The sequence below is a fragment of the Cydia strobilella genome, chromosome 3 (assembly GCF_947568885.1).
Source record: "Cydia strobilella chromosome 3, ilCydStro3.1, whole genome shotgun sequence".
Lineage (NCBI taxonomy): Eukaryota > Metazoa > Arthropoda > Insecta > Lepidoptera > Tortricidae > Cydia > Cydia strobilella.
The window spans coordinates 20,316,053-20,332,084 of NC_086043.1; the positions used below are offsets into that span (position 1 = coordinate 20,316,053).

Genomic DNA, 16,032 nt, shown 5'->3' on the forward strand with positions numbered 1-16,032 from the left:
GGTATGGAGGTACGGTACAGTCGGCGGGAAACTTTATTCCTTGGCATAAAGGGCTCTATTACGAGGGCGGTAAGAGGGCACTGTCGGCGGATTTGTGACGCTGGTTGTATCAGGTCGTCATAAAAAGTTGCTGCAAGCCGGAATTGAGTGGCATTCCAGTGGCTTCGCTAGTTGATTGCTCTTGAGAACCAGTGTAAGACCTTTCTCCGGCACGTAAGGATCTTTAAGCTGGTTGGTTCGCTCATCGTTCTTGTAAAGGGAATGCGTCAAGCCCTTTTTGAAAAACGATCTTGACGAGGTCATTATTTATTACAAAAGCGCATGATGATAGGACGGTGTATTTTATTTTCCCCGGAGCACGCGAACGCTCGTTTTTTGGCAGCGGCCGATTTCTGAGAAAGATTACATTTGGAACCTAAGTACCTGATTGTTTTCCGGTCAATCACCCTTATGCGGTTTATTACTTATTACGGTAATGTTTAATTTTATTTTCGACTTGCGATAATCGCTTTCAATAATGACTACACGGAATCCGGATATCATTGATCATGACGTTAAGGAAATTATTCGGTACCTAAGTAATTTTTTGAAGTAGAAAATATAACATACCAGAGTTTGAGCCGATATTGTGTATCTTCTTTTTATCTTAACAACAACGCCGCTAAATATTTTTTGAAACTTGAAAATTTCCCGATGGGAGCTTATTCGTTTGAAACTATTTTTCGGAATAGAATGTCATTCATTACTTTCATTAGGTTGGTATTCCACCGTCCAATGTTTGGTCCAATGTGCATTGCGTCTCACTCTCTCAATAGGCAAAATGTGAGACGCAAATACACATAGGATAAAGAAATTGGACAGGTAGGGTGGTATTCTTACAATTGGACAGGTGGGAATACCACCCTTACCGCTCGCACTGCATCGAGCAATTTAGCCCATTTCCCGTCCGCGAATTGATGACGACGAAGACGTTATGACAATTAGCTGAAGTTAATTGTATTGCATGGATGCATGATTTTTTTGAAATTTTTATAATCATAATTTATATCGTTTGAACACCGGAAAAAATAAAAATACTTTTGTAAACCTTTACATAATTTTATTAAAAAATATTTAAAATTTTGAGCGGTTGAAACGCTCATAATTTTTGGCGCGAATTCGACAGTTGGACGTTGGACGGTCCAACTGACGTTTGCTACTAATCACACTAATGTGAACTAATCTGTCGAACGCGTGACGTCACGTGACGTATCGCGCGTTTCGCTCACTAGCTTTTCGCGGGCAAAATTTTCGTACTTTTTATTTATTATTTTAAGCAATTAAATGATAATTTAATAACGGAAATGCATTTGTAACATGATACGAGTATAACAAACATTCGAATAAAAAATATTTCGTTCAAATATAAACTTCATGCATGAGGCTAATTCACCTCTCGGACTTTGGACGTGTCCGGAAAGTTAGCTAACGTATCAAAACTTTATCCGCCAAACTGAACTCTATTAAACGTTTTTGTATCGAGTCTTCCTTGGTGGAAAAAGTTGTTCATTTACCCTTCCTTGTCTGTACTGCATTTCGCGTTCTGCTCACGCCCCAAGCATCCATGAAAACTATTAAGTTGGCAATTATATAACAAGGAGGTTACCACAAAATTTTTAATTCGAATTCGCACTTGCGACATTCGTGTGACATGTAATCGGATAGTTTTTTTTCTAATTTTGATGTTCACGATAACCGGGTTAGAAGCTTCTGCAGTGAACCCTTCATAAAACAATGTTTAAACTGCACCCTAGACAAGTGCACTGGCTCACGTGATGGCAATTTGTCCGCGGGTTGAACGCACGCCAATTATCAGCCCTTGCCTTATTAGATAAACTACACAGACATACAGTAGCGGCAAAAATTCTATCATATTGCAATTTTTATTTATTTATTTTATTTTATTTTATTTATTAGGAAAACTTACAGCTGAAGTAACACGTTAGGTAATAACATAGAAGCAGTGAGCCAATTACAAGTTTCCACAGATAGAAACTGCGTAAAGTGCATGGTGTGCGAAATTACAACTAATAATACTTACTAACTTATAAATATACTTTACTTATCTTACTAGAGAGGGAAAATTGGTTTAAACAGTTAACAAGAAGAACAAAAGAGAGAAAAAAGAACAGGATAGAGATACAATGTTGAGTTAACACTTTTTCCACTGTTAACACTTAACAGTGGGAAAAGTCCTGAGTCATTAGCTTACGTATCGAACTAAAGCTATCGCAGAACAGATCGATGAGATCATGATGTTTGCAAAGCTGATTGAAAGACTTACCAGCTCTGCAGCTTATGCAGCTTATGCAGGTATTCATTCGAAAATTCGTGAAACTAGACTTTATATCATATAAACAATGATTGTATCATCATCACAACCATATGTAGATATACTTACGTCCCAATGCACGTGGCATTAGGCAGCCACGTAAGCACAATGCGGATTGGGGACTTCACACACACCAATTAATGTATGTTATAAATATGGAATTTCTTATTTGAAAACACTCAAAAGCTAATCTTACCAACAATAAAACTTAGATGGATCGATGTTTCGTCCACGTTAGCCTAGGTTTGAAAATTAAATCGAATCATTACTTTACCCACCGGGCTACCGCGAAAATTCGGGCAAACTAATTATTTTAAATAAGTACCCTAGGTGGATCGAATTGTCGTTTTCATACGTTCCTATACTGTAAATTTCATCGAAATCGCTAAAGCCGTTTTTGAGAAATTACCAAAAGAATTATGTAAATGTATCTGAAAAAATAAGATAAGTACTTACATTATTTGCGGCTACTGTATTTTAGCAGACCACGCATGGTATAGGCGCCTGGTTTTTACGGATGTCATGGTCATATTTGCCTACGTGACAGCTTGATAATGGGATAATTGCAGTGTCTGTCTCTTTCAATCGCGTGCTTAAAAAGTGACACTTATTTTATCACGCGCATAAATCCATCTATTATATAGCTTCATGGGTATTTTCCTCGAAATGAACAAATTACAATACATTGTATATAAACAAATAAACAGATTAACAGACTAATACAAACAATATAACAGATTAAAGTCTATTAATAGAAAAAGGGCCTTCACTTCACCGTTCTAAATTACCTACCATCTCAGGTGACTACCACACCAGGTCAGATGACTGACTAGGTAACTATAGTTGGTCAAACCAAATTGTCAGTAAATAAGAACAAAAAAACTATACTCGTCAAAAGAAAAGTCTTTTGGGTGCTAGTACTAGTGTAAGACAAAGATAGTATGATTCTCCCTGTCTATGTTTGAAATGAGACAGTCCTTTGAACCCCAGAGATAGAGTCGATTCAAAGGGATAGTCGACAATTTGTTGAACCTGACATGGTTGTTTCTTTGGGCTGTAACGTGACGACATTTTATAGCGTTGTTATTATCGAGTTATGTATAAATTAAGCTGTTTGGCGGACACTACGTATTGGCGGGAACCAAAACTTCAGGAAACAAATGAATCTGATGGATGACCCCAGAGAGAGGGGAGCATCATGATCTAATTGTAGCATCAAAATATCTTAATCCGGCATTTTTAAGTAAGCTCTAAGCGCCTCTTGCACCATCCTACTAACCCGGGGTTAACCGGTTAAACCGTTAACCCAGTGTCAAATTGTACTGAACCATAGTAACGGTGCAAGTGGCACTACGTGGATTAGCATTAAGCACAAAACAAAAAACTACATACATATATTATATGTCTGGACTGGATACTAGCATGGCGTTTACTGCAATTCCTACAGCATTCCCGCACTAAACAAGATAGAAAAAGCTATCATTAAACCACGCACCCCAAAGGTTAGTCTACACAATTACCATTTAAAATTTACTGCATCATCAACGATTAAGGCTTCCTTGAATTCAAAGCCGGCTTCATTCAAGTTTTTATACCAGCTCGTTATATCCTGCCTGTGCTATATAAAGAGCTTGGTATTAGGTCTTAAAAGTTATGAGACTTCGACAAAGCTTATGATAAATATAAATATGAAAGGAATCAAACGATTATATACCTACAAATTATACAAAAATCATTCGATTTTTGCGCATTCTTAAAAAAAAAAACGAAACGAAAACGAAACGTTTTTTTAATAATAGGCCTTTTTAATACGTAATCGTATTCTTCGAATTGAGTCGAGTTTTCTTGTCCAAAAAATTTTTAATAGGTACCTTTGGAAAATGCCGAAGTATTTCAAATACCGGAGGGACTTTTCCTTCCACTTGGTTTTTGGTTGTTGGACATTTTCATACAAAATGACCCGATATAATTATCCGTGAGTAAATCTGCCCCTGTACTATGGGGCCAATTCAAACTTACATTGTGACGGCAAAGATAGATATAACTCCGTAATAGATGGATACAGTCTAAGGAAAAAACGTGCCTCGAAAATCACGAAAATTTTATTCTCGATCAGAGGGCGCCACTAGTTTTGGCCTACACTCGTATAGAGGGCGTTGACGGTTTCGTTTGTTATTTATAATTTTAACGCATATCAGTGAAAGAACATGGGTCAAAATCATAAAAATAATTAATGCAAATAAAAAAAATCATTTATCCATATTTAAATACATTTTATCGTATTTTTATAAATATTTATTTTTAGTTTTAAAGTGTGTTGACAGATGGCAGTGAATTTACTGGGGTTACAAAATTTACTATGACAGTACCGCTCTAGTATAAGTTACTCTATGGTGACGGCAAGATTATGTCATCGCTCGTGCGTCTCGCTCGCGCCAATACATGTAGTACGAGCAAGTACGAGCGAAATGCACACGCGACTGACATCATTTAGATATGATTTTATGTCACAATTTAAGTTTGTATTGGCCTCTATGTCGCATGTACTTATGTTGCGACTCGATTAATTCGAGATGGCGCGTGTTCTGCAGCCGATGCGCACGCGTCACCGTAATCGCTATCACGTCAAAAATGACAAATCTGATAAACCTATTCTTAAAATTCTTATTATTAACCCCAATTGTCTTAAAGTAGATAATGCAATTTTTTTTTAAATCAAACATTCAATATCAGTTGTGAGAGCGCTGTGATCGTTGTTTGTTATCAAAGCTAGAGGCAATAGACTAAATACGACGTTTGATTTAGGTAAACCTTTCGGATTTACTGTAAATTAGTAGTTAACTGGGTGCCAGTTGCACCAAACCGCCTGTCACCGTTAAAATACTCGTTAAATTTTATTGTATGGGAAGTTTTATAGTTCACTGCTGAGTGACGTTGATCAGTCTGTCAAATGTGGTTTGTGCAACTGGCCCTAGATCTACGAAGTTTTCTTTATATCTTACACATACGCATTTCGTTTAACAAACGTTGCTATTACAATGATGATGATGATGATGAAATATATAGGCACATGATTTCAAAGGAGCAAAATTGGCAAATAAAGTTTAAAACTGACAACTGCAGATTAATTGCTAATGCTATTTTTTAGGGTTCCGTACCCAAAGGGTAAAAACGGGACCCTATTACTAAGATTCCGCTGTCCGTCTGTCCGTCCGTCTGTCTGTCTGTCACCAGGCTGTATCTCATGAACCGTGATAGCTAGACAGTTGAAATTTTCACAGATGATGTATTTCTGTTGACGCTATAACAACAAATACTAAAAACAGAATAATATAAATATTTAAATGGGGCTCCCATACAACAAACGTGATTTTTTTGCTGTTTTTTTCCGTAATGGTACGGAACCCTTCGTGCGCGAGTCCGACTCGCACTTGGCCGGTTTTTCTGTTTACTGCCGTCAACGCCATCTAGTGAAGATTCACGTATAGGTAAAAAAGAATTATTACCCAAATAACGCATAGATGGCGCTCAATTCGGCTGCAGGCGATTGTTTTGCTGAGATGTCCAACCAATAATGACCGCGTCTGTATTTCTAAAGACACGGCGTTCGAGAAATCTATTTATGTAATTTTTCTTTGTCACCAGCGATCACCATCGGCATCAGGGTGATTGGACCAGCCTTGGGCTTCCTGCTGGGGGCTCTTTGCACCAGGGTGTACGTGGATCCCCTTACCGATCCCGGCTACGATTCCAGTGACCCGCGATGGGTCGGAGCTTGGTGGCTTGGTAAGTTCATGTTTTCTCTTAGTCATTTTCCATCGACATACATGTAATAAAACTTGCTTGCTCCTCAAAAATCCCCTGTACCGGGTGTACGTTTTTCTGGCACGGAATGCCTAAGACTCCAGCGACCTACAGTGGTTTGAGTCTTGGTGTTACACATAGTTACAGGTACTAAACATAAATACCATCGGTCAAATAGTCGATTTAAACATACTAAAAATATATTTAGGGGGTTTTCTAGGGTCTAGATAATACAGTGTAAGTATATGTATGACTGAAAAAGGCTAGCGGGCAAGAGGGTTAGACAACGGAGATAATGTGAAATACTATTTATATTTTACTGTGAGGGATAAAGCTCTATAAATTAGTATTCGTAATAAGTACCTACTCAATTAATTCTGTATATTTATGTGTTTGGAGCATGAAAGTCGTAAACATCATACCAAAGATAGATATAACTCCGTAATAGATGGATACAGTCTAAGGTAAAAACGTGCCTCGAAAATCACGAAAATTTGATTCTCGATCAGATGGCGCCACTACCATTGGCCTACTCTCGTATAGAGGGCGTTGACGGTTTCCTTTGTTATTTATAATTTTAACGCATATCAGTGAAAGAACATGAGTCAAAATCATATAAAAATAGCTAATGCAAATAAAAAAATCATTTATCCATATTTAAATACATTTTAACGTATTTTTATAAATCTTCATTTTTAGTTTTAAAGTATGTCGATAGATGGCAGTGAATTTACAGTGGTTACAAAATTTACTATGACAGTACTACTCTATCTTATTATATCCTCTTTGATCATACATACGCATGTAAATCTCATTAATTACGGATGTTATTATAAAAACCAATTATAAGGTTAAATCTTGACGAATCCATAATTACTTGAGTAATGATTAATTAAACAAATAAAGGCACGAACTGTTAGGTTCTCAAGTTTCGCAAATTTTTATACATCACAAGTTTCATTTAGAGTTGGAGAAGTCTGGATAACTTTCATTATATACCAAATTACCTAACGGTATTTTTTGTAATTAATAATTACATACACATAATTACATACATAGTAATTGCAACTAGTTTCTATGCTACATAACATCACAATGAATACGTCTGATGAAGTAGTTACACTAATTAAACTGTCTATGGAAGTCAGCCTCGTATTGCACTGCATCACGCTAATGCATCAGTAATTTCGATAGGTACTTTGTGTACTTAGCCAATTGTTTCCAATACCAATCTTAATATAGAGACAATAAAGTTTATTGTCCCTAATCAATGTAGAAGATTGGAAATCGGAAAGAATGGAAAATGAAGATAGTAAACTTAGTATACACTAAACACTTTATTGCACATAAGACAGGTTAAGATATACAATTAAACAGAAAGTATACAATGTACAAATGCGAACTTATCCCTGTAAGGGATCTCTTCCAGTCAACATTTGAGCAACTGAGAGTAGACAATTAAAAATGATTAGTAATACTGGATTGATATACCGATTATGGTCGATCATATAAATAATATAATGCTGAGGATCCTAAGGCTGTCTTCGCATGAGTCTATATTACAGTCCAGTTATTATTATGACTTCGTAAAAAAGCCTACGTTTATTCATTACTCGTATTTAGGGTAACAGTAGATGATAGCTGTTTAGTGAGAACTATGTCAATGGCAAAAAGTAAATGCGATTCCAGTCCAAAAAGAGTCAATCAGAAGCACTGTGACTACTGATTACCTTGCCTCACGGTAAGCGAAACCCCATTTGCCAAATACCATGTTCAAATGTTAAAAAAAAATAGACAAACGTTCAGTTCAGAATAAGAATATCTAGGTCCTGGTAGCCACAAGTATGAACCACGGCATTCCATCGCGGAACTGCCATCTACCGTTACGTCGCTTGCGCAGATTTTGCGCGCAAAATCCACGAAGAAAGCACGCGCGTGACCCGTTTGCCAAAGCGATGCGTGTGCCGCACCACGCTTGAAACTCACGCGGGACTTAAACTGATGTCCTTTCTTGTTCAAAGAACAAACGTCATAATCGTTTAACTTTCATTTCAAAAATGGCAATTCGAACGTGGTAAGGTGTTAGAAAACTGTATTCGTGCCCGGACTGGCAATAAAGTGAATTAGCGAATACGCATTGGATGGTTTCTGAGTATTTCCTTATTGTTCTATTTCGCTAGGTGAGTTCATAAATGGAGTGCTGAATTCTAATTAGTTTTTTCGGCGGACACATGGAATGGTCATTATGTATAATTTGAATAAGAATCGTTAGACACATGCCTAAAATGGTACATTTTCTGGATATTCTTGTTGATTTCTTAGCCAACATGTACCTATATGTTATCTTATCATATTTGCACGTAAGTGATTTCAATACTTTGTTATCTAATTTTTTCAAATGTAAAATAAAGTGTTCAAGTGCAAGGTCATTTTTTATTTGTGTAAATAGGTACTTCAAGAAGGATCTAAGAATTTTTTTCTGAAATCGTAAAGAGTACCTATATAAGGGGGACAACGAAAAATCCACGACATTTTTTTGGAATAGTTGAACCGCGAACAATACAACTTGTAGTAGTAGTAGTAGTAGAGCCATTTATTTCAATAAATATTACACTAGTTTACAAAACATGCAGTGGTTTTTGTAAATAGATTTAGTATTAATAATATATTCATAATTTATGCAGTTTAAATTTATACAATTATAAAGATAAGTACTAAATTTCGTTTTAAAATTATTGTTCCATGCATTTTTATAATTTAATTCTATAAGTAATTTAATAATTATTGTATTTATTTATTTTATAAATATTTATTGAGATGTCCATTTGTGGACATAGGCCTCCTCCATCGTGTGCCATGTATTTCTGTCTGCGGCAATTCTCGTCCAGGCTACGCTAGCCACGGCCTCGATGTCGTCCCGCCAGCGGCGCCACGGGCGACCCCGTGATCTCTTACCGTCGCGCGGGTACCAATGTAGCATTTGTTCGCTCCAGCGGCCGTCTTTTGTTCGTGCTATGTGCCTGGCCCATCTCCATTTTAGTCGGCAAATTAGTTCGGCGGCATCAGTAATTTTGGTCTTCTTACGGATGTCGACGCTCTTTATTTTATCCAATAATTTGATGCCAAGCATGCTGCGTTCTGCGGTTCTTTGGAATACCCGTACTTTACTTATTAGTTCATTAGTTATGGCCCAGGTCTGACATCCGTAAATAAGAGTTGGAGTGACGACTGAATCCATCGCTTTCTTTTTTAGTTTAATGTCAAAATTTGACTTGAATATGTGTTTTAATGACCAGTAAGCGCTCCATGCTTTCTTTATGCGTTTCTCAATTTCGTCCAATTTACGTTACAACATACAACTTGTAGAACCTAATAATTAGGCTGCTAAAAAGTCTACTAGCAGTACATAATTACATATTATAGTCTTTAATCTATGTTTTTATTATTTGCTCATGCAGGGGGAATATGAAGAAGTTTGTTACACCGTTTAAGCATTTGCTATAAATCTGATGTCTTATTGCTTTTTGAAACAAATGCCTCGATAAGCCACAAGGAACTGGCTAGTTACGAGTAATCCGTCCATTGTTCATTTCCTTTAATTGATTTGTAAATATCTATTTCAAATACAAACGTTCGTGATCAGAATGGAATAACAGAAAAAATCTGTCAATTCTTTTAAGCCGTGCCGGCAAATTAAGCTTGCAAAATCTCCCATGTTATATACGGTGTCGCAACGCAATCGACTACTTTAACCTCCCCTCAATCACAACCAATTGCAGTAATTGCTTCTCTGAAAGGGCTGGCCGTTGCAGTCTGGCTCTTTGTCCGACTTGCATCACTCATTTACAATTTATCGCGATTTATTGCAGTCGTAAAAACTTTATTGTCATGTATGTAAAAGGGTATTTAAGAACGAGTTGGGGTAGGCGGCCATATAATTGCCCTTACTGCTGTCGCTTCGTTGAGAAGAGCTGTGCTTTTATTCGTTTGGTCGACCATAGGATTTTCCACACCTCTGCTTACAACTGTCACTGAAACGGATTGATTGAAATATCAAAAGTCCTTACGACAAGGTATTGACCCACACCTACTTACTTATGGCGATTAGCATGTCCTAAAAGTCAGGCAAACAGACGCAATACCGGACAAGTGGAAAATTAATGGCTAGAATGCTATTACCCAACTTAACCTTACGCAAATCCGCGAATAAAAAAGTACCAAGCAATTATTAAAATCTTAATAGGAATTGCATAGTGTAGCCGGTGGAACTTCAATGTGTCGATACCTACTATCGACCCGCGTGGTTTTCCCGGAGCGCTGCATTTCCACGCGACTTTCGCTTTTTCTCGTCACGGCGAACGCACGCTCGTTATGAAACGCACGCTTACATCACGCCACGTCACCAACTAAAATAACTAGCGGTCACGGCCAAGGCTGCCTCACAATTGCCCAGCCGTAGCAAGAGGATTTGGTGGGACGCGACAACCGCCATGCCTACTTTTACTTTTAAACCGGTCTTGCCTCTAACACTGAACATTATTTTCTAAGTTTAGAATTTTTGATGCGACGCTGTTTAACACTGATTAACGTAAACAATATCCTATCGTGTTAGAACCTTATGTCTAGCGAACGCCCTTGACTCAGCGGCGACCGGGCGACCTTGTGAGCCGCGAATGTTTTCTGTTTGTATGGCTCGGTTAGACGTATTACTAGGTATATCGTATATCTAAGTATCGGAATTATTTCGTACGGCGGTCGATTATCGCAATTCGTCTCGGCTTGTGGCGTTTCATGGACCGTGAACTGTTGTCTGTTAAAAGGGTTGACACTCGCTCTTTCTAAACTTTATAATAATAAACACCAAACCTCAAATATTGTCCCTTGAACCTCTACTATATAAACTAAATCATATTTACAATTGATTATTACACACTTAAGTACTTTTTTAGGAATAGCTTGTTTCGTTTTTAGACACTTTAATTGTGTTAGCACCCCTGACCGAGACCTTGAAGGCCCCTGACCGGCCTGACCTAACGTCTGCGTTTCGGACAGCCTGTTTCACACATCAGACGTTCATTGCCATCCATACTAATATTATAAATGCGAAAGTCTGTCTGTCTGTCTGTCTGTGTGTTCCCTCTTCACGCTTAAACCGCTTAACCGATTTAGATGAAATTTGGCATAGAGATAGGTTGAGTCCCTGAGAAGGACATAGGATAGTTTTTATCCCGAAAATCATCCCTTAAGAAAGTTAAAAGAGGGGTGGAATTGAGATAATTAACGAAGTGCCTGCTAATTTGTGTGCATAATATACTCAAATTTAGATTGCTATGAGATTTTCTCCAGGCGCTATTTTTACTCTAGCTGCGGTTACTAAGTCCACGCAGACGAAGTCGCGGGCAAAAGCTAGTAATAAGATATGCCTCAGCTCTTGATAATTTCTTCAACACACAATGATTCCTGTACAAGAATTTAGCTTTGTACCTATCTATTTGCACGAAATTTTAGCAGAATTTTTTGGCAAACTGATTTCCTGTGCGAATCATTTATCTGTAGCGCCCAATATCGACATGTTAAAATTTTTTGAATTAACATATGCTTCGTAATGTAAGGTTATGTTAGGCTCTCGTTGTGGCATATGTACCGTAAAGTTGAATGATCTTTATATGATAGTAAATGGGCTAATGTGGAATGAGAGTGGGAGTTTCCTCCGCAAATAAAAATCTAAACAAAAGGATAAATAAATTCGATTATTACCTTCTTATCAAATTTATAAAACTACGTGTCCAGTTAAAATTTATATAAAATGTACGAAATGCTCATTGAGTCAGAAAATTTGTGTACCATTCGGTCACTCTAATGAGACGGGTTGAGCTGGAGCGAGGCCAGAAGGGTCGCTGAAGATAGGAAGGCGTGGCGCGAGCTTGTGAAGGCCCTTTGCACCTCTAAGGGCCATAGGACAATAACAACAACAATGAGACATACACAAAACACTTGAATAATGACCGAAATATTTTACGAAGCTGGATGCTTTTCATTTAATTTACCTATTTCTTGCAACCATGGTGTTTACAGGATGTTCATTTATAGTTTTTCAAAGGACTGTCTCATTACTAGCACCCAAAAGAAAAGGATGAGTATAGTTTTTTTTGTTCTTATTTACTGACAATTTTGTTTGATCAACTATAACTATAATTTACCAGTACATTCATAAGACCCTATCCTATTCGCATTTATTTTATTTTAAATTTTTGCATCTGTTTCGAATTAAACAAGCAGTCATTCCATGGGAGTAACGAGATCGGCATCAAAAATGTAGATTTGCTTCAAAACATTTAAAATTAGGGGCTCGTCATAACTTGGCCAAGCCCACCTAATCCAACAGCAGGCCTCTTATGTGGACGCGAGCCGACGACGGAATTATGCAAATGTAGATAGGTACACATGTCTAGACATCGCGCACTTACTATACAAGATCATGACCAAAAACGGAGATATATTACCTATGTTTGAATACGTGGATGTTCGAGTTGTTTATGTAATTAAGTACAAGTTACTTCTATTGTAGTAACAACAATCTTCAATAAAAAAATAGGTAATATTTTTTTTCGCGCTTGCACTGTAAACTAGTTTGTACATTGGTAGTATCTCTACATATTTAGTTGGTCAAACCAAATTGGCAGTAAATAAGAACAAAAAAAACTATACTCATCCTTTTCTTTCGGGTGCTAGTACTAGTGTAAGATAAATACAGTATGATTCTTACTATGTTTGAAATAAGAAAGTCCTTTGACAAACTATAACTAAATAACTGCGTTGCTTCAGATTGATGGTCTATTAAGAACGTTACAAATCAAGTGGGCTGTTCTTAACCCTAGCCACCTTACCTTAGATTTAGACTGAGATTTCAGGGCAAAAGCAAGCATTAGTATTTTAGTTTATTTTATTTTCCTTTCTTTATTGGGGAAAAAAACAGATACAGGCCAGTGACAAATAAGATCCAGAAATTATATGTACTCATCACTTTCTTTTGGGTGCTAGTACTAGCGTAAGACAAAGACAATATGATACTCTCTGTCTATGTTTGAAATGAGACAGTCCTGGGCCAAACTATACATAAACAACTTGTTTGCTTACTTGTGCTACAATGTAAACGAATTTCTGGAAAAAGATCATTGATCCTAACACTACAATGAAACCCTGTAAATAAAAATAATATAATGTGCAATTTAATATTATGTAACTTTATAATTTAATGTTTATCTTATCTTTGAATAAATTGTATCTTTGTTTGATATGTAAATGAGACGTACATTTATCAATAAATCATCTGAAATCTGTTTAAGTCGTAATTGTTTGTTTCCAGGGATGGTATTTATAGCCGGGTTTATCGTGATGCTGTCGGCGCTTATGTTCTTCTTCCCGAAGCAGATTCGGCAGGAGCCTATGCCTGTCATCAGGAAGAGCAAGGAAAAGAGCCGGCCATTCTTAAAAGGTATTCATGTTCCTATAAGTCTTCTGCCACCTCCGTGTCATCGCGATAGTCCACCGAAGTCCGCAGTGTTTGCCCAGGTAGCTTGCGGTTTTGCCCTCAGTTGGATGAGCTACAAAATACTTCGGACTCACGCACCGAGGGTTCCGTTCTTTTTAGTATTTGTTGTTATAGCGGCAACAGAAATACATCATCTGAAAATTTCTACTGCCTTGCTATCACGGTTCATGAGATACAGCCTGGTGACAGACAGACGGACAGACGGACGTTTTTACCCTTTGGGTACGGAACCCTAAAAAGCTTAGAATATACTCTAACTTTGCACAAATTTGGCAGTAAGAATGCATATATACATATCCCTATCAGCTCCTTACTTGACGTAGCACTTGGCATGAAAACTTAGCGTGGTCCCACTCTACACTTAGACCGATACAAAGCGATATATACTAGAATTATGCATCCTATGCTAATCCAACATACGAATCTTATGTAGAATCTTTGTCAGTTGTCATGGCACTTCATGATATTTATAGAATAAAAAAAATCTCATTATTTATGCTTATGAGATCTCTTGAAGCTAAACTACGATCAATAATTTCAGATTTCTTCGCCACAATAAAGCGGCAGCTGACAAACGACATCCTAATGTGGCGGACAGCTTCATCTGTACTCCATCTCATGCCGATATCTGGAGTCTACAGCTTCCTGCCCAAGTACTTGGAGAAGCAGTTCCGACTGCCCACGCACGACGCTAACCTAGTCTCGGGTGAGGTACTATGACGAATCGTAGCGTCGTCTGCCAGTTTACAGTCTACACACTATCGCAGCTATCCAATGTAAAGACACTTGAAGCAATCCCTTGAAGGTTGCTTTACGTTACAGCATTTTATGATAGGCTTTAGAGTCCCTAGAAGCTAACTCTGCATCGAATTGGTTAGCAGCAGAGTGTGGAAGCGCTAACCTAAAAGTAAAATTAGTATGAAAATATAACGTTAATATTGGGGCCTTGTACACTGTCGCTGCTAAGTCAGCGCAGAGCCAGCTCAAACGGATTCAAGAAGCAAATTAGTTAAAAAGTTAGAAACAACGGAAAAACAACAAGAAAGCAACACTTAATTGGAAGCACGTGTATGAATCAATGCTAGTTAAAGTTTGTCAGTTTTTTATTTCGATATAAATAAAATGTATGTAATTAGCATGATGACAGCAACAAAGAACCATGGAAATAATGATTACAAAGAAACATATATGTTAATATGATTCAAAACAATGGCCCAATTTCAGTATAAACATTAGGAATATTAATATTTTCCAAGGGCCTGACACTCTTTGATAGAGAAAGATAGTCTTATTGCGATTCCTATAAGAGGAAAGAGAAAATAGTGCCATGCTTTGTCCTTATCACCGACCGGGTTTTTTTTCATGGTCGGGTTATGGCAGCATAGGTAGGAGGCGATGGCGATATACCGAAATTTATAAGAGTGAAAGAGAAAAAGGATTATGCTGCCATACATTAACCTGTCAATACATGAATATGTCTTTCTCTTACCCCTGGTCGCTCGGTTTCATGTCTATAACTACTATACTATGTCTATGATATTTTCAATAAAATAAAAGCGCAAAATTCTAAAATCGGCCATTTTGACTGAAACACCAATCAGAAGCGAGCCAAACCGTGACGTCCTGACGTCCTGACGTCATCATTGCATGACATATTTCTTTGAGCAGCTACAACCTCATTGACCGTAATCCATACGTCCTCACCAAAGGGTTTGAATTAAAAAAATATATATTTCACCATTAAACATTTATTACGTACAAAAAATATTATTACACGATATAAAGTAAATATTTTTTTGTTACTATATTTAGTTGGTCAAGCAGGTCTTGTCAGTAGAAAAAGGCGGCAAATTTAAAAAATGTAGGCGCGAAGGGATATCGTCCCATAGACAATTTGAATTTCGCGCCTTTTTCTACTGACAAATAGTTGGTCAAACCAAATTGTCAGTAAATAAGAACAAAAAAAACTATACTCATCCTTTTCTTTCGGGTGCTAGTACTAGTGTAAGACAAAGATAGTATGATTCTCTCTGTCTATCTTTGAAATGAGACAGTCTTTTGACGAACTATAAAAAATACGATATTTCACCAAAAAAATGTCATCATGCCAATAGTGCATTACCTACTTTATTAAATATCACACATATTTAAATGATTGATGATTTTATCGGTGACTAACATGGTAACATACAATTGAACAGTGTAAATTGAGCGATTGAGTAAAGTTACTCCACCATGACGTGGTGTGAATATGACAATTCAAACGCTGACCTCAAAATACTTATATTGCCTAGTGACTGATACA

The 16,032-nt window shown here is 37.2% G+C and overlaps 1 protein-coding gene across 3 annotated transcripts in view; it reads left to right on the plus strand.

Moving 5' to 3' along the window:
* The window catches only part of LOC134756070 (solute carrier organic anion transporter family member 74D-like), a 72,270-nt gene that overhangs the window by 46,844 nt on the left and 9,394 nt on the right, over window positions 1-16,032 (plus strand). For all 3 annotated transcript variants that reach the window (XM_063692875.1, XM_063692874.1, XM_063692873.1), the window contains exons 3-5: window positions 6,017-6,157; window positions 13,542-13,670; window positions 14,269-14,433. In XM_063692875.1, the coding sequence (XP_063548945.1) occupies window positions 6,017-6,157; window positions 13,542-13,670; window positions 14,269-14,433 (435 nt within the window). The remainder of the gene's footprint in view (window positions 1-6,016; window positions 6,158-13,541; window positions 13,671-14,268; window positions 14,434-16,032) is intronic.